This window comes from Ammodytes marinus (genome assembly GCF_949987685.1).
Source record: "Ammodytes marinus genome assembly, chromosome: 16".
Taxonomy (NCBI): domain Eukaryota; kingdom Metazoa; phylum Chordata; class Actinopteri; order Uranoscopiformes; family Ammodytidae; genus Ammodytes; species Ammodytes marinus.
Window position 1 is genome coordinate 21,931,368 of NC_137220.1, and position 19,602 is coordinate 21,950,969.

The 19,602-nt window shown below is 42.7% G+C and overlaps 1 protein-coding gene across 1 annotated transcript in view; it reads right to left on the reverse strand.

The window, feature by feature from the left end:
* The window catches only part of hdac5 (histone deacetylase 5), a gene marked incomplete at its 5' end in the record, with an annotated part of 33,198 nt that extends 19,543 nt beyond the window's left edge, over positions 1-13,655 (reverse strand). Inside the window, 7 exons of the mRNA XM_080044207.1 lie at positions 20-151; positions 2,155-2,267; positions 2,891-2,996; positions 4,773-4,917; positions 5,036-5,277; positions 5,684-5,767; positions 13,496-13,655. Of these exons, the coding sequence (XP_079900333.1) occupies positions 20-151; positions 2,155-2,267; positions 2,891-2,996; positions 4,773-4,917; positions 5,036-5,277; positions 5,684-5,767; positions 13,496-13,655 (982 nt within the window). The remainder of the gene's footprint in view (positions 1-19; positions 152-2,154; positions 2,268-2,890; positions 2,997-4,772; positions 4,918-5,035; positions 5,278-5,683; positions 5,768-13,495) is intronic.
* Between the last annotated feature and the right edge of the window lie 5,947 nt (positions 13,656-19,602).

Here is a 19,602-nt window from a genome sequence, read left to right on the forward strand (position 1 = left end):
GCGCGTTACTTGTGTTCACCTGATATCTCTATGGCTCTCTTCTTAAAGGTGCTGATGACGGTTCCGTCTTTCCTGCGGAGGAGCGGCGAGCTCCGCCTCTCTGCCACCTTCTGCTTCAACCGTGAGCGCACTTTAAGGTTAGGCTCAGAGACTGGACGAGAGATGCAGAGACAAAGAGAGAGAGAGAGAGATTAAAAAATACTACTCGGGGAAGGAGACTGGGTATATCTTGCTGCCCAGTATGTATTAACATGCCACAACCTGAGGGAAAGTGAAGGACCGACACACACACACACACACACACACACACACACACACACACACACACACACACACACAGTATATATTTGGACTTATTGTATTTGATGCTTTGCTTTGGCAACATTGGCAACATTGTATCATAAAATGTTCATGCCCCACTGAATTGAATTGGAATGAAAATGGTTCAGCTTGAGTGGTCTCCTTGACATGTGTTACAAGTTTCATTGTGACTACACTGTATTGTGTTGCGGACTATTTCATTGGGGGGATATTTTGAGGTGTCTGGTGATTGGCCAACAGGAGACTATCAGGGCGGATACAGGAACACATGGCTTTCTGGTAATCCTCTACATTACAATTTGGCTGGCGGTCCATATTGGCTGGCTGTTTAGCTTGCTGGATGAGCGGCTATAGTAGGGGTATTTTAGGGAAGCTTTGATACACAGGTCAAGGTTGAGGGCAAGAAGGGAAAGGAAAAAGGCATCCACTTTTAATTGGTTTTAGCTGTCTAAACAGCTTGTTTTGGGCACAGAGGCAGCCGATGACAGATGGACCTGAGCAACACTTACACGTGCATCTAAACATTTTTGAATATCATTGAAAGTCCATTCAAAAAGTTACATTTTCATGTATTCTATATTCATCACACAAAGTCCTTTATTTTGGTTATAATTTTCACGATTACAGTTTACAGGCCATGGCATAAAAAAATCCAGTGTCTCAAAATATTTGAATATTACATTAAACCAAGTATTTATATTACAGAAATGTCAACCTTCTGAAAAGTATGTTTATTCTAGATTCCTTTTACTTTATGTTTAACAGATCTAGAATAAATGAAAGTTTTACATTTTGAATTAAATTACGAAAAAAGAAGAAGAAGAAGATGCATCTCTGTACATGGGCATGCAGGGATCTTGCACAAGTGGTTTTAAATTCTTCATTATCATGTGTAAGGCTGCAGTGGTTGGGATAGAGTAACCCAAGACACATAGGAGTATATTTACTGAGCATGTAATTCATACTATACATATGTATATGTGCATTACTACATTTCATCTGATTTACATAAGTGCCGTTTTAGAAGACCTGATAGCAGCTGTTTTGACATGTGCCTGTCTGAATAGCTGTCTCTGTAGCTGAACTTGGAATATATGTTGAATAGAAGGTTCTCAAGAGTGTACTCATCCGGCAAGGGGAAAGGCTACAGGGTATGTGAGAAAAACAGTATTTAATAAAGGCTTCGGGCTCTACAAAAAGATCAGTAATTGAGGGGATTAAATATAACTCATATCACAATGAGACGCATGGCTACATATTCAAGCAGGAGGCCACTGAGGCAAACAGGGAGCCTTAAAATCATCTGGCTCTAACGGGTCAGCATGCACACAGCTGATTACTAGTATTATCAAACTAAGCTTTACTTCCAAAGTCAAGAGTTAGCGTATCATTAACTACTTTTACATTAGTTTGTGGGGTTACCTTTTCACATAAACACTGTGTGGACTAGTAACCATGAGGTCGCTGGTTAGATCCCCCGCACCGGACAGGAGGGTGATGTAACACTAGTGGAGGCTGGTATTACATGTAGCCTACGTGGCCCACCATCTCTACCATTGTTAAGACACTTAACCCAGAACTGCTCCAGGGGCGCTGTACTATGGTTGACCCTGCACTGTACTATGGCTGACCTGGCGCTCTCACCCCCTCTGAAGTGTGTTAACTTGAGACTGGGGATATGCGAAGAAGGAATTTCGATGTACCTTGGGTAAATCGACAAATAAAGCAACCTAACTTAAGTACAAATGTGTATGTTTGGCCTACCCCATCCCTGCTGATTGAGACTCACACTGATTCCAACACACACACACACATCCCCCCTGTCTATCCTACCCGTCTTGCGTAGTGGGAAGTCGTCTTTGCTCTCGTAGTTCCCCAGCAGTGAAGGCAGTTTGTAGGAGGGAGGAGTACCCAGGGTGTTATTCTGCTCCAGGTGATGGGCTCCCCTGGAAGCACGCACGCACGCACACGCACACACACACACACACACACGCACACGCACACACACACGCACACACGCACACGCACATACACACAAACACACACAAAGGGGAGAGCCAGTTAGCTGCATGTGACTAAGTTGTGTCAGGCAACCAGCTTGGTGAAGTTGTACTTCATTGAATCATTTCCTACATTTCCTAGAATGCATATCCTGTGACTGTGCGGGTGGAAATAGTTTTCTCCGTGCCTCCTCTTCCATTGTTTTCCCCTCTGCGTAATTGCTGAACAGTGGTGCAAAATAGATTCAGGAAAAAGCTTAGAGAGGGGTTGACACTGAAACCTGACTGCTGATGTTTTTTGTATCAGTGAAACATTTCCTTTCTGCCATTAACTGGACGTGAAATCATGTCATCTATGGCCCCCTTTTCCAGACATGGAACAAATCACAATTAAGACGCATCTCAGTGAGTGTAAAAGAGAGTTGAAAAAGTCTTCAAACCCCACAAACAGGAGCCGCTGCCCTGACAGTGCACTGCTCACACCAGGCTATAGGAGGAGGGATCACACTCCCTGAACTGTTTACTGAGAAAAAAAAACTTTCTCCCACTCATGTGATATATATCCTCACCAGCACTTTGGGGAGAAGGAATGGTTCAGTCCGCCAGTACCGGGCTCTTTCTTATTGAGAAGGAACTCCTGCAGCTTCAGCTTCACCTCTGTGCTGGCGATGGCACCTTCCAAAATCACATTCAGAGAGAGAGAGAGAGGGAGAGTGATAAAGAGAAAGAGAGAGAGAGAGAGAGAGAGAGTGATAAAGAGAAAGAGAGAGAGAGAGAGAGAAAAAGAGAGGCAGAAATCAGGACGCAAGTCTACGCAGGGCAACCATGTGCATTTCCATGTGAGCAGGGCTACCGAGTGGTGCGTGTGCATTCAACAGAAGATGCGCGGCCCTCTGGTGCTCATGTGTGCGACTGTGTTTGACCACTGAATGTACCGTGCACAACTGTTAATATAAAACTTCACGCACTGCAGTTCATGAAGAATAGAAGCACTGTCCAGTTTTGCTCTTTTATATACATCTATGGTTTCGCAGTTATGGCAGCCTATAGTGTATCATTACCGCTATTGAAATGCTCATTTATCTTAGTGCGTCAATGGAATTTCCCATTCAAAATTAGCATTGAGCTAGCGGACTAAGCTCTCGTTATTTGGCACACGGTTGTAGCAGTTATGCTAGCTATGCAGGGAATCATGTTGGCTTACATTACACAATGTATTGTACGACCGATATGCTTGAAAAAAATATACATATATGGTTTTCTAGTATGTATAGGGGAAGGTGGGGTGATTTGTGCAACTTTTTACTCAAAGTGATTTTAAAGTGAGGCCTTGACAGTTATGTCTCCAACTCAAATATGTACATATATTTCAGGATGTTGTGCATCCCTTGCAATAAAAACTTTGGATCTGGAATAAACTGTTTAAGAAATATAGCTTTCGGAAAAAAAGTTGTCTTGTCGCACAAATCACCCCACAAAGTCACCATCATCATCTTTCTGGCCATCTGAACTCTCATCAGTGGTGTCGTTAAGTGGAATTGAGATGTCACTCTCTTCTGAGCTACTGTAGACAATCACTTTCTTTTGGTGACCAGCGTATACAGCCATGCCACTGGCACAACTCTCAGAAATGTACTTTGCACTAGTTGCTCCGTGCTTGTGGAACCAACTGCCACCTGACAAATGTGATTCCCCCTACATTTCTGCCTTTAAATCAAGGCTCAAAACCCATATGTACACCCTGGTGTTTCCTCCCCATTAACCTCTGCACTACTTACTTACCTCTGCACTACTATCTGTGTTTATGTGGATGTATGGGCTTTACGTCTTTTATTTTGGTTATTGTTATTTTACCTTCATTGTTTACCTACTGAATGCACTATGTACAGCACTTTGGACAGTGCAAACTGTCATAAATGTGCTTTTATAAATACATTTTACTTACTTACTTACTTATAACTCACCCAGGCCCTTGCGCACAAATCACCCCATCCCCAGAATTTTGGATAATAGGCATGATGCAGCAATTTAGGGTTGACATTGTGCTAATTATATAGACTCAAAGTGTAGCATACCAAAGCACTAAAACATGTGTCAAATGTTTTCAAACGTGTCTATAATTGTTCAGACACAATAATCAAAAAACCTTGATCATGGAAATTTTACTTTGAAAGGCAAAACACAGTTTTTTGAGCTTAAATGTGCTTATATCTTATTCCTTGTGTCTCCCTTCTTTACAGGATGAGTCAAATGGATGGCTCTTCTTAAATATGTGGTCACATTTCCAATTTCTTCCACGGTTTTCTAGAAACAATGGGTTTTGCAACTTCCAAAATGCACAAATCACCCCACCTTCCCCTATATGAATACATATATGCTGATTCGTAGTGGTTTGGCTCGGCGCTGTATAGAGTGCGAGTGGAAAAGAGCCAACAGTAGTATATGACCTACTCTCTTTGCCTTTCTCCTTGTTCCTCAGCAGCAGCAGCTGTTGCTCCAGTCGGTGTTTCTCTTGCTCTTCATGTCTCTGCTGCTCCAGTTTCCTCTTCTGCTCCAGCTCCTGCTGCCTCTTGGCCGCCAGCAGCTCCTGTTGTTGCTTTCACACACAAACAGAAAGGAGTCATTATGGAAGGTGTTTGCCCCCTAGTGAACTATAGCCAATCGTATGAGGGTGAGGAGAGTGACTCAAAGAAGCTAAATACCTGACTAGCTACCTTCAGGTGTTCCTGTAGCTGGACTTCATGTTGCCTGGTGAGCACCTCGTGTTTCTTCTGGAACTCTGCAAACAGCAGCTGCTTCTGGAGCTCCTGCTGCTGTTTGAGGAGCACCAGTTCCTGCTGGAGCTGCTGCTCTCTGAGCGACGTGTCCACGGCCCCAGACAGAGAGCCAACCCTGGGCTCCGTACGCAGGTCCACTGGGCCTCCTCCTCCTCCGCCTGGGCCTTCTCCTGGACCACCTGGAAGAGCAGCAACAAAGGTCAACTTTTAATTTTCCTTTTCTTTTTTTTCTTTATTTATACAGGTAAATCCCATTGAAACCAGAGACTCTATTTCAAGGGAGGCCTGTTCCCATTCCCATGTTACCATTCACACACAGATAGCAGGCTAACTATCGGAGAGCAATTTAGGGTTCAGTCACTTGCTCAGGGATACTTCGACATGTGGCGGGGGGGGGGGGGGGATCGAACCACCGACCCTGTAGTTGAGGGTCGACCGGCCTACCCACTTCGTCACAGCCGCCCACAAACTTTAGCCATCCTTACAGAGTGGATTTTTCTCCCCCTCGTCCCTCCACTAAATCAAGCCAGCGTTTCTTCAGATATGGACCACACCCCAAAGACTATTGGAGGACTGTCTACTGACCTCCTTCTCCCCCTCCTCCTCTCTGGTCGTTGGCTGTTACAGGGCTCTGCATGCCCGATGGGAGGCTGCTCTTCACCTCCACTACTGCAGGACAGACAGACAAGACAAGAGAGGGAAGGAGTGATTGATTGATTAAACTGGAAGATGTCACATTCATTGAGCGCACACACACGCACACAAAGACACAAACACACACAGACACGCAAAGACACACACACACACACACACACAGAGTTACCATTTCATTCAGATGCACTGTGATAGTGTTGTAAGAATAAGGAACAACATCGTCCTGCCGCCTTAATATAGCCACGGTCCTAACATTAACCTAGCATTCCATAGCACCGACTTAGAGCCACCCCAGTGTTGCATTGGCAGTAGGCCTATATTCAGCTCGGCTAGGCTAATGGACACTGCAGAATATGTTAACATTTGCAATACACATTCTGCTGTTATTTATAGAAAGATGGACACAAGAGAAAACGGGAAAAATAAAAGAGGGTGGAAATACGAAACGGTTCAAACTGTAACTGTGTGCCTGCCATCCCGCCCCTCAATCAGTGGCAGACCCAGCGCCTTGTACTGATCTGGATTTGTGGCCTCCACTCAGGCTAATCAGTGTGAGTGATTGATATTGATTTCCTGCTCTGGGCACCACAGTGTGGCGTTGGCCGGCTTCTTCTCACCTTGTGAAATGAAAGATATGAGAACAAAGCGAGGCAGGGATTCATCATCATTCATTTCCAATGTGTCAACAGCATTTTAAGCGTCAACCTATGAAGTGTTACCGCGGCGCTGGGGTATATTATCGAGGTAGATGGATTTGGGCGAATATCAACAGTTGGTGGGTGCTGCTGACTCTACAGTCGGGTGCCACTGCCAACCAAACATCGAAAATGGAGAGGGTGATAAAAAACGATTTTTTTTTTTTTTTTTTTAAAACACACCAGACAAATCTAAAAAACAACATGATGGAAATATGACATTCATGTCTCTTCAGTGGATGTTATGTACATCATAACTTGCTCTCTCCTTTTACTTCTGGTTCTAAGTTGCTTGTATCCATATGCCAACTTTTCCAACTCAACATTAAACCTTTTTCTTTTATCTTTTGCACTTCATAAACTTTTTACATTTTTTTCAATTTTTTTTGCAAACTTAATGCAAAAATAGCAGCTGGGTAAACACAGGTGGACAGAAAGATATTTTAAGGGTGTAGTTGTTTAGGTTGTTACTTGTTACAATAGGCATACAGACGCTTGAACTTGGCACACCGCTTGGATCGGAAGCTCTTTATCAGCTAAGCTGCTCCAATCAGCTTACACTGATCACTCGTGTGTGTGTGAGACTAAACGAGAGAGAGAGTTTGTATGACGTCATTCGGACTACTTCATTCGGCTGGCTATTAGTAGTGCAGAGAGCCAACAGGTTGACTAAAAGTGTCTGTTAGACGGATGGTGGAGGGGGAGAGTAGGGGGCCACCTGTCAACACCTATCGATGTGCCCTAGAGCAGGGCTCTGACTCTGACCTGACTACAACCCTCCTGGCCTTTGCTGACCCCTACAATGGGATCAGGCTATACTCTCAAGACCTTGCCACACACTCGGACGTCAGACCTCTCTGCAATTCTGCAATGCAATTAGTACTTTCCTACTGTGCAGTCTGGCCTTCCTATTCGGAGGTTTTCCGATTCGTCACGTCACATTCTTTGGCACGTCAGTTCTGCATCACGTCGAGTGTTCTAAGCTAATCAAAAAGACACATCCTAGATAGCGTATTAGCTTAGTCTTGGAGGATTGTGACTGATTAGAGGAGGAAACGATTTCCTCCTTTTAGATCTTTACTGTCTTTACTTGACTTACTGACCTCTGACCTCAGCCCTTAAAACACAGAGAAAGAGAGAGAGAGAGAGAGAGAGAGAGAGAGAGAGAGAGAGAGAAATCATTCTGTATCAATATTCAGTAAAAGGGTTTGCTCTACTCATTCAAATCTTTTGTCACAGCTCAGCACAAGCACTGCTTTTATCTCTGGCTAAATGTTGTGGAATGAACGGATTATGTTTCACTCACACGCTTGCACTTGCACACACACAAAAAAAAGCAGCCCAATTTCAAGTTTGTTACTGTTTGGTGAGCTCAGTCCAAAGAAAATTAAAAAAAATTAAAAGTTGGTAAAAAGCCCAAACGCAGTGAGCTGGGGATAAACAAGGCAGTGTGTCTTTGTGCGCGTGTGTGTGTGTGTGTGTGTGTGTGTGTGTGTGTGTCGAGGATGGGGGTTCTATGCATATATGTGCAGCCACTCACATCTAAATTACCTAAACAAATATTCTGGTGTTTCAGTGTGACGCACGTGTCTCCCCTTCCACTACAACACACACACTGTCCCTGTGTGTGTGTGTGTGTGTGTGTGTGTGTGTGTGTGTGTGTGTGTGTGTGTGTGTGTGTGTGTGTGTGTGTGTGTGTGTGTGTGTGTGTGTGTGTGTGTGTGTGTGTGTGTGTGTGTGTGTGTGTGTGTGTGTGTGTGTGTGTGTGTGTGTGTGTGTGTAAGACTGGTCTTTGAGTGTGTGCACAACCGTCCGTTTGGCAAGGGAGCAGCATTCCACAGCAGCCAGCGTCTGACGTCAAACTGAAGACATTTATAGTCTGGTAAACACACGCACGCACACACACTAACTTACAGTCTGACAAAGAGGCAACATTTGAGTCAATGGTATGAGGCTCGAACTGACTACAGCTCACTGCACAGTAAGTCATGCACAGAGATGGACGCAGAAAAAAAAGAATGAACGACAAGACTGTGCATCCGAGTGCAACACAGAGAATTTAAAGGTCACTTAATATGCAATAGGTACTTTTTTTATGTTTTTTCAACAATAATATGGGTTAGACTACAGTACTAAAATATGAGAAAAAACAACCATATCTCTCTTCCTCCACCTTTATGTAAACCTGTGTTCAAAAACCCCAGTCAGATTTATCTCCCCTTATGATGTCATAAGGGGCGAAGCCATACCTTTTTTTTAATATAATGCAACTGCAACAATACCAAGATTAGATTCCTTCATGTCTGGCCATCTTAGTCTAATTAGCCAATCAATCTTTCGGTGTATCAAATGTCAGAGAAAAGGGGAAAATGGGCATCAGTTTCAACAATCAAATTGCTTGATTGGTCCGACAAGCATTCAAAAAAATAAAATAAAATACAATGCAATACCAATATAAGACTAAGGAAAGAAGAAAAATTATTTCAGTACACATTATTAGTTGCCAATTCCTTTTAAATTAATAGAGACACTTCCACCAGCGAGATTTTTTTATTTTTTTCTCAGACCACTGGAATGCGCCAGTTCCATACTATGATCCAGCTGGGAATTTCTTAATTCTACCTTCTACAGGAATGCTATACATGTGCTCGCTTTAAGGCCATTGTGATCCTCAATAATGTGTGTCCACATAATGAAAGCTGTTTGCAGTTTTATACGCTCTGTCTAATGTCTCCTTCCTGCCACACAGGAAGCGTCCCCATGCTTCCAGCGGCTTTGGAACAAACACAAGTAGAAGAAAGTTGACGGATTGTCTCTGGAAAGTGCAGTGCAGAAACAGTAGAGCAATGAACCAAGATGCAGATTAAGAAGAAGCAACTTTGGTTTAATAGTTGACAACAAGCGCTTGATGCTTTTTCTCTTTTGCCTCCTAGAGCCTCCCATTTGAACTCCTTTAAGTCCCTCGTTTCCTCTGATTACATTTACCATCTATGTCCACCGTCTGATGTGTCGGCCATTAAAAAAAAGACAAGGACACTAACCTGGCCAAGATTAGTCAATGCTGCCTATAAATAAGGAAGACTGCTGTGTGTATTTTCAAGGCCAGTCTCTTGTTTCTGTCGCTCCCATTTCACATTGCTGCTGGTGTTGCTGCTGCTGGGAGGTATTTCTGGAAACCAATATTCGTCTTTTCTCCTCTCTCTCTCTCTCTCTCTCTCTCTCTCTCTCTCTCTCTCTTTCTTTCTACCCGTCTTGTACATTCTGCGTTGCTAAAAGAAAAAAAGGCACTATGACATCAGCCCTGCACAACACTCTAAAATAAGCCAGGAGTCAGAGAGACAGAGGGGGGAGAAAGAAAAGACGGAGCGCCAGAGAGAGTGAGGTATAAAAATAGTATAATGGCTGTGTGTACTTCAGACAAATTAGAAGCTAGGAGAGAGAAAAGAGTCACATGTGTAGCGTTGCTATAGAGACTGAGGGTGGGTCAGAAGTATTATGGGCTGGTAGACCGTAGGTCATCCATAGCAGATGCTGTATGTTGTGCCTGCAGCAGGGCTTTGACAACATCTGCCTCAATTGATTACACAACAAGTAAGTATATTTTTTAAAGCTGCACTAATCAAATATGTTGATACTGACAATGGCTCCAATCACTTTGTTTAATGTGAAGGAGTTCAAGGTGATGAACCCAAAAAAAATGATTAGCCAATAGTGCTGTTGCCCTGAGCTGGAGTAGGGTCTGGCTGCAGTACTGGAGCACTGGATCATTACGATCCCATAATAAAGTTGTAATGTAATGAAAACTTAGTACAGTACTCCAGTAAATAGGACGGGCAATATATACGGCACCGAGAGATAAACTAGTGCGCTCAGCTGACTGAACCCTTCGGCTCAGCTGTTAGCCACCAAGCTAATGTTATGCTAGCTAGATTCAAAGTCAGTAACATTGCAAAGGACAAAAAGTAAAATGGAAACGGGCAATGTAATTATAATTTAGCAACCGGTCTAGCTGGCCGGTCTGCCATGTCATTATTTCCAAATAAATAACAAATTTCAGGGTGAAAATAACTGGCAAACATGTATTATCAGCTGCAGACTGAATTTAACTTAGAACCTAGAAGGATGAAAAGTTAACTTTTGCGGTCACCCAATTCGGTAGGTGGCGCCGTGGCACAAAACCTGCACGTTTGGTTGGTTTTTAGAGTCGACATGCCCCCATAAGTCGATTGACATGTGTGATGTTTTTTTTTAATCGCTTAACTGATAGTAATATTTAGGGCTGGCCCGAATTATTCGAATACTCGTTCAGAAAATTAGTATTCGGAGCTTAAATTAGTAATCGGAGCTTCGTTTTTTTTATTTTTTTTTTTTATTTTTTTTTTGAAAAATGGCATTCGGGCCAGCCCTAGTAAACAGTCAACAATGAACATCCCTATTTGCTAGTCTTCATAGTTAAAACATAGTAGCATGATATTTTTTAAATACATTTTTCTCCTTTGATTAGCTTTAATAGTTTCAGTGTCATCAGTATCATTAAGGCCTACAACAATGCATTAGGAGTTTTTGAAGAACAAATTAAATGAATATAGGGGTCATTCTACGAAAACGTGCCATTTCCCTCTCTGAAAATCAGATTTTCAAAGTATTATTTTTATTGTGTTTAAGGACTAATTTGGTTTAAGTAGACCCTTACCTGTAAGCAAAATATGTGGTGCCATCTCAGGCTATTTTCATTTATTTTTTATTTCCCTAAAATAATCAACATGGACATGTGCTTTGTCAATCGCGTTACCAACACCAACTTGTATTAAATAGGTAATGAAGTGACACTATATTTAGGGACAAAACATGCTATTCTTAATATAAATAACATTTATAATCATGTATTGTATAAATTATTCTGGTTTGGACACACAATAAACATGGGGTCATGGCGGGGAAAGAGTTAATAGTAACAGGTTTGACAGTAACAGGTTTGACAAAATATCCTTTTGGCAGCCATTACTAGCCATGTGGTTGACACCATGACACCACATGGTGTGCATTCTAAAGATGCTAAAATGTGTTTTTATATGTACATTTTAATTTAAAATTTTTAACTTTTTAATACATGATATAACGGTAACGCAGTTTGACACACTATGACCGTCCCCTTCAGTCAAATTAAAAACTCAATGAAAATTCATTAAAATAGAGGAGCACTTTCTTTCAAGTAACGCATTTGACGTAACACATAGGGACATTACTTAAATGTAATTTTTTTCAATATTCCAAAAAGGTCAAGAATAAAATAAAAGCATTATCTGTTAACTAACAATTAAGGCTTTTCACAAATTAAAGTTGTTTTCAGATAATTGGATTTTATCCTCTCTAAAAGCTGCTTGTAATAGAACAATTTAACCGAGGGACAAGCCATTTTTACCATATTTAACAGATATACAATTGTAAAATCTTTAAAATGCAAAAAAATATCAATGAGTATTTGATGAAGATTTTAAATGAAGATTGTTTGTTTACCATATCATACCAATGAATTTTTTTTAAATTGTGTTGTTAATATAGTTTATTGGGATAGATTTTGTGTCAGGGACACAAAATGGCACGTTTTCGTAGAATGACCCATAGGTAAACCCAAGGCGAATCCTCGAAAGCCAAAGCTGCAGCAAAGATTAAATTTGCCCAACATAAACACCAATATTTAAGCGCCTGTGAGCCTGTTAAGTCTGAACACACATAAATACACTGACCGAGGTTCACCACTGAGCCAACATGGTAATTGCAGCTGAAAGGGAGATTAGAGTGAATGTGCGTTGTCCAAACCAAGCTCACTTAGCTTTGGCTGCTACATCGTTCACAAAGGACTCTCGAGGATAAATAAAAGTTCAATTAAAAATGAAAATATACACACAAGATGTGCGTTTGATCATTACCATCAACATAAATTACTTCTACCTACAAAGTAAAGATGACACTTAGGGCTCTGTAGAGCACTCAAGGGTTCAATAGATCCTCTTCAAAATCTCCAAGGGTTCACAAACAAAAGGGTTATCCATACACCTGAAAACTGACAAACAGCAGTGTACAATAGTAGAAGGAATATTGCTGGAAATCATGATAGGAGTGTGATATATTGAAAAATGCTTGAGGCATTATTTCCCCTCTAATCCTGAAGAAGTGAAGAGAGGACATTGTGCTTCATGGATTTGCTTAAAAACAGTGGGATTTTTCTCAATATGCCTTTTTATTCATTCAACATCCTTGTCAATCTTTTCGTAACAATTTTAATTGTTGACTTATTTGCCTATTGTATCCTCAGTTTTTAAAACATAGAGCAAATAGACTGTAAATGCAAAGAGAACCAAATCAGCAGCATTCCAGAAACATAGGAACCATATTGATGGGTTATCGTTAGCCTTAGACATATTAAACGATACTGGTAGAAAAAATTACGGAAAAAAGTTCATATTAATGGTTTGGTCACTATTACTCTTCGTGGTACTTCTGTTTTGGACATTGGCGCTCAGCTTTGCACCTTTAATCTAGGTGGTTTGGAGGGAGAAAGAAGCATGCCAAAGAAGCATGTTGCTATAGATTCAGTGAGTTAGCTGTTGGCTACAACTTTAGCCCTGTTATATATATATATATATATATATATATATATATATATATATATATGGCTGTACAGACAACTGTCACTAAATAACCGATCCTTGCAAAGTGAGCCACTTTTCACAGCTCACACTGCTGGATGCCTTGATGAGCAGGTTAAACTACACTACACCATTGTTTTTTAGAACAACTAGCATGCACCTGTCCCTTTCACCTCACAGAGCATGTTTGCCTAACGTATGTCTCCCTCCGTGCCCCCAATGGGGAAGTGTTGCACTTAGCACAACAACTTTTGTGATTTTTCACCAAATCATAATATGCCTTTTACATTTGGGTCCAAATCCTTTAGTCTAATATCCCCTCAAATCTTCAGCACACAGCAGTCCCCCTCTCCTCCTCCCCTCCCTCCCAATCTTTCCTTTTCCCAGAGATGACTCACCGGTGCTGGGCATGGCAGCAGTGCCGGAGCCCCTGTTGCCGTTCAGGAGCTCCAGAGGCTGGTGGTGGCTGTCTGTGCTGGCAGAGGAAAAACAGGACTCAGTCTCGTAGATGGTCTGCAACATGGCGCACAATCCTGACACTGGGGGATGCAACAGCATGCCAAGACGAGAGGAAGTGCTTTATTTTGTCACAAAAATGTATTAAAAAACACCCGTCAGATCCTCTTCCCAGACAGCAGCATGGCTTAGGTTAGGATTCAAGTTGCCTTGGACAGATGGGAGACGGACAACGCTATATGCTTTTCAAAAAAAAATTAACCACGTATTACTCATCCTGGGTCCATATCTTAATTAAAACATTTCCAGAGAGGACCCAGGGAAACTCCTCTGCGCTTTTGTTGCGTAATCTGCCAAAGGTGTCCTGTTTAAGGCTGCAGTTTGATGTGTGCAGGTAGACTCTGCACACATCAAACGACTTAGTTGTCCTGGTGCTTCCGTCGTCTCTGGCACTTCGGTTTGTGCTGTGATGACCACTCAGTGACACTAAGGGCATGTCATTTTCTTTTATGTTGTAGCCTCGGCTGCAGGTTCCAGAAATCCTTTCCTCGGCTCGGTGAATCAATGAATGAAAATCAAAAAAGCTTGTACAGCTCTGGGAGTCAAGTTTAGGAAAAAACAGACTCTGCCATGACCTGAAATGTGACTTTCTGGTCAGTCTGTCTTGTGTACATCACCTGTCGTACCAATCCGTGCAGGAACACTTTGCTGGCTCCGGAGGCTGCAGGACGAGCCCCTCAGTATGTTACGTCCCGATATGGAAAAGGGACTAACATCAACGTGTGCGGATGAAAAGAAAAAAGTTTGCACTGAATGCTCCCGTGAGTCTTGACCGCCGTAAAAAATTTAACAAGCAAATCCAAGAACCAGGAAGGACGGGGGAGGGGGGGGGGGGGGGGGAATCAGTGAAAATCCCGTCTGCCGTGTACAGCCTGTAGAACTGCAATTTCTATAAGCCCGAGAAGTGATGGAAGGGGATCGGCTGGAGAGCCGCGCCGCTGCAGCCTCTTCGCAGCTTTCCCGCAGCTTGCAACACACACACACACACACACACAAACACACTCACTCACACACAGAACAAAAATAACTGAGACGAGGAGAAGCCCAATTCCCCCGCTCTGGTGCATCAAAGGCTCCTCATGCTGCTGATCAGCTCCTGGCCGACGAGAGGGAGGAGGAGGTAGAGTCGGAGAGGCGAGGACGTAAATAGCTTTGGGAGAGCGCTCCCCGAGGTTCCATGCTTCCAAAATTAGAACAAGCGCTGAGAGAATGACAGAGAGAGAGAGAGAGAGAACGGGAAATGGAAGGAAGGAGGAGGAAGAGGGACAGAGCGAGAGAGTATAATGTAAGAAAAAAAGGGGGAAAAAAGGAGGAAAAGAGGCTGGGCTGGGCTGGTCTGGGCTGGGAGAAGAAGAAGACGAGTGGTGAGTTAGAATCCTTCCAGAAAAAAAAAGAGCAGCCCGAGATCACATGCTTGTCCTCTTATCCCTCGCTTGAAAACACACACACACACACACACACATACACACAAAGCGGTGGGGGGGGGGAGGCTGCTGCAGAGTGGAGCTTTGTACGGCGACCAAAAGCAGCTGCTGGTCAGACGGCTAATATTCACAGAGAGTTATTGGTGTGTGTGTGTACCGAGTCGAGGGAGTGTGTCCGTGACGCTCTTTTAGCTGCTGAATGAACGTTGAGCGACAGCGAGAGAGAGAGAGAGAGAGACTAAAAGTAGATCACTTTATGGAAAGGAAGTTAGGGGGATGAAGAGAAAGTCAACAACATGTTATAATTAGAGTAAGTAAGTGTCAAAGGGATGCTGCCTGCACGTCCATCCCTCAATTCATATTCACGTCCCTTTAAATATTTAGAAGAGGTACATTTTTCATCCTCACAAAAATATTAAATTCAACCAGTTCAGGAGGTGGAAGCATTTATATAACCTGTTATTTTATATTTCAATAATGATAACCTTCAGGGTTTCTGAAATATATTTTGTCAAGTGTCTTATTTGAGACCTGTACGTGCAGAAAGTTGGACATTTTGGGAGAATAAATACTTAAAAGCAAAACAGAATGCCTGAGAGCCTTACTGCATTATATTCCATTATATTTGTGTCACCGGGAACCTGAAACTAAACCGCAAATTGCTCCTGATGGTTCAGACAGTGCCTTACACAGCAGCTACTGCCATCTGTGTATGAGTGTGTTTGTGTGAATGTGGTATGATATGCAAAACGCTTTGGGGCTGAGGAAATGAGCTAAAAAACGCTGTATAAGTCAAGCAAATTTGCCATTGTTACTATGTAACCTGAATGTTGTATTTTCCTTTACAGAAAAAAAAAATGACATTGATGCTAGCACAAATTGGTGCATATGTCCCCCCCCCCCCCCCAATGTTGAAACAAAACTTATGCGCATGCCCCCACTCATTCCCTTTGATTTTTGCTGCATGCGATAGTTGTTGGATTCGCATTACAACTATAGTTTTCATTATTTACACGCAAACAAGGAAAAGAGGAGCAGAAAAGAGAAGGATTTCACTAACACAGGAGATGGGGGTTTGATGGAGGGACTGTAGCTGAAAATAGCCTGCCTGGGAGGAGGAGGGGCTAGAGATAAAAATAGACAGAGAGAGAGAGAGAGAGAGAGAGAGAGAGAGAGAGAGAGAGAGAGAGAGAGAGAGAGAGAGAGAGGGAGCAGTAAGCCTACAGCTCTAAGGTGGGGTGGGGGGGGATTGAGGAGGCGTTCGCTGCTGTCATGTTTCTGCAATACACTGCCCAGAGATTGGCTGTCAATCAAACAGTGGTGGGCAGGACTGCTACCTCTCCCTCCTCTGGTTCTGTGTGTGTGTGTGTGTGTGTGTGTGTGTGTGTGTGTGTGTGTGTGTGTGTGTGTGTGTGTGTGTGTGTGTGTGTGTGTGTGTGTGTGTGTGTGTGTGTGTGTGTGTGTGTGTGTGTGTGTGGAGGCTGTCCTGTGCGCTCTTTTACGAGAAGATGGCAGCTTGTATCTGCGCTGTTGTTCCACTTTTACTCGCCATGCCGAACTACGGATGGCAAAGTCGACCATAGTCTGTTAATATCTTTTCCCACACAGCATTGCATCCATTATTTATCACTCGTGCCTACAGGCAAACATTACTGACTTACTGATTCTAACATCCCGTTGCCTAATGAGTTTTGCTTATATTTCCTTTGGCACTTTCGTCTTTTGTCATGGTTTTGAACTTGTCATGACAAAGTGGGGGCTCGTCCGGGAGCTGGGGCATGGGGAGCAGATTGGCACCTCCCCTCACCCTTTCAAATGGAATTAGCGGGCCTTAGTACCATTGGGAGACACCGGTCCAGGTGTTCCCAATTGACTGATAACCCAGACAACACCCCCCCTGGGTTTTTGCAATGTAGGCTAACACACACATATATGGGCAGCCAGCCAATGATAATAGGTTGTCACGTGGTGGTGATCCTCAACATTTCATCTAGCACCGTCATCATGTCAAATGTTTTACTTTTTCAATACAAAGAAGAAAAAATAACCCAACAATCTTACCAGATACTATACTCCCCTACACTTATTTTCTGTCATGCACAGTGAAAACAATATGATCGACAAGTAAAGCCTCAAAAGATGCACTCCTCACATTCTTCCCTTCACAGTTCGTGTGGATATTATTAATTGAGACTGCTGGCTTCTATTTATAGTATGTGTTTGTTCCATTCAGCACACAGTCCTAAGTGAAGCTGTGCTTTAAAGAAAAGGTTTCAGTGTTTTGTGGGATGTCACCAACTGCACCAATTACAAATAATCTGAATGAATGAAGCTTTTCATGCTAGCGGTGCTTATACATTCAAGAACAAGAAAAAAAAGGCTCCGGCAAAATGTATGATGGACTGATACAATGATGTTTCAATAAGGTGGAGGATTTTGACTCCTCTGCATTCATCAGCTTCACTCATCTGTGGGCTGATTGTTGCTGCTGTGATGACAGCTTCCTTCCAGGGAATGATAATATTTCATTGAATCATTTTATCATCACCTTCGTCCCACCTCCCCACCTCCCCCTCGCCACCTTCCTCTCCCTCGCCATTCTCACCTCCTGTGTAAACAGCTCTGTGTGTCCTCCAGCAGATCTGGGTCTGCCTCAGTATGACTCACTAGCACAGAGACTAAACAGAGAGAGAGAGAGAGAGAGAGAGAGAGAGAGAGAGAGAGAGAGAGAGAGAGAGGAGAAGATGCAAATACTAAAAAAACTCATTTGTGATGTCCTGTTTTGTTTTGCATTTTAACTCGAGCTGCTGCATTGCTTTTCTATCATCCAGCGCTATGATTATTTATTAAAAGGCTTGTCCTTTTTCTATCTCAACATCCCCATTCCAAGTAGCTTTGAGAACAAGAGAGGCAGAGAGAGATGCGACTGACCTGGCAACATGCCTGACATCTTAATGGCCACACATACCGAACACATCTGCAAAAGGTGTGTGTTTGTGTGTGTGTGTGTATGTGTATGTGTATGTGTATGTGTGTGTGTGTGTGTGTGTGTGTGTGTGTGTGTGTGTGTGTGTGTGTGTGTGTGTGTGTGTGTGTGTGTGTGTGTGTGTGTGTGTGTGTGTGTGTGTGTGTGTGTGTGTGTGTGTGTGTGTGTGTGTGTGTGTGTGTGTGTGTGTGTACTGCAGTAGCTCAGCGGATGACTCATCTCTGCGTTTCTATTTGAGGCGCATCAACCCCTGGAGTCACACTGCTGTCTGTGCGTTATGTACTATATCTGTATCCATGACGACCAAATTACAGTCAGTCATTCAAGCAGTCACAAAGGTGTTAAAAGCTACCTGAGAAAGCCTGAATGGTATTTTAAGTGTGCGCTACCCAATTAATTAATCCACCAACACATAAGAGAGTATAGTGAATTGCGACACATTATAACATGGAACAATGGCTGCATTTGCTCAAGGAACCTCTCAAGCCAGTTTATGCATTTTAAATGTATCCACCCACTCTGTACACACACATATTTCAATCAGACAGCAGTCAGTGGACAAAGTGCACCCGAGGCTCGGTTGAGACACACCTCCATGTTTTAGGTTTTTGGCATCCTGTTCCATGTGGTGACCCCTCTTAAAACATACAAGACAACCAAACAATTGTGCACGCTCCAAAAGATGTATGTTGCGTGATCATTATACATCCACTCGTCATATTTTTTACCCTAATTACTCTTGTATTTTCAAATGTCTTCTTCTACCTAGCTATTTTTATTTTTTGCCATACTGACTATTCTTGGCTAAAAGGATGGGACTGTCGGTCCAGGTTCATCCATCCAAAGTTGCGGATATTTGAGCCTTGACAAAAGTGGTGAGTTTGACCGGCAGACAGCTTTAGAGCCATGTCTGACATGGCTGAGAATAATGTCAGACAGCACTTTACAGCTGTATGAGTATAATATGTTCACCATGATGGAAAAAAACATGTTGCCAAATACATGTAGTAGTGGGTGGTTTATCTGATAATAAATTACAGGAAAAATATGACCTAGATCATTGAGAGCGCTTGTGGTTGCCACAGTGACATATCATTGTCTTCATGAACGTCAGTGAAGGACAGCGGATATAATAGTGTGTACGGTGCGATGATGCAACTGAACTCAGTCAAGGCGTAAACTGCTGCTAAAAAACATAGATATTATTGCCATAGATTTTAGTTCTCCTAACAATGTTCACCCCCAGTCAGTAAACTGAGCTGCTGCGTCAATCAAATCTCCGTTATGTAATTGAGCTGACAAGTGCAACAAAAAGCCACAAGATCCAACCTCCAGAACACAAATTAAAAACACAGCTAATGCTTGCATTTGGTCCTATGGATTCAGCCAGGAGCAATGGACATGCAAAACATAAAAGCCAAGGGGATTCAAACAAGTCATGTCCAGTCAGGCATAAACCAGTAGAAGGTACAAAAGCACCTGTCTCACTGACATGCACTAGGATCAACCCCAGAAGCTCTTAGAGGCAGAAAGACAGACTGATGTAGACTTACCTGAGGTGTGCGACGAATTCATGAAG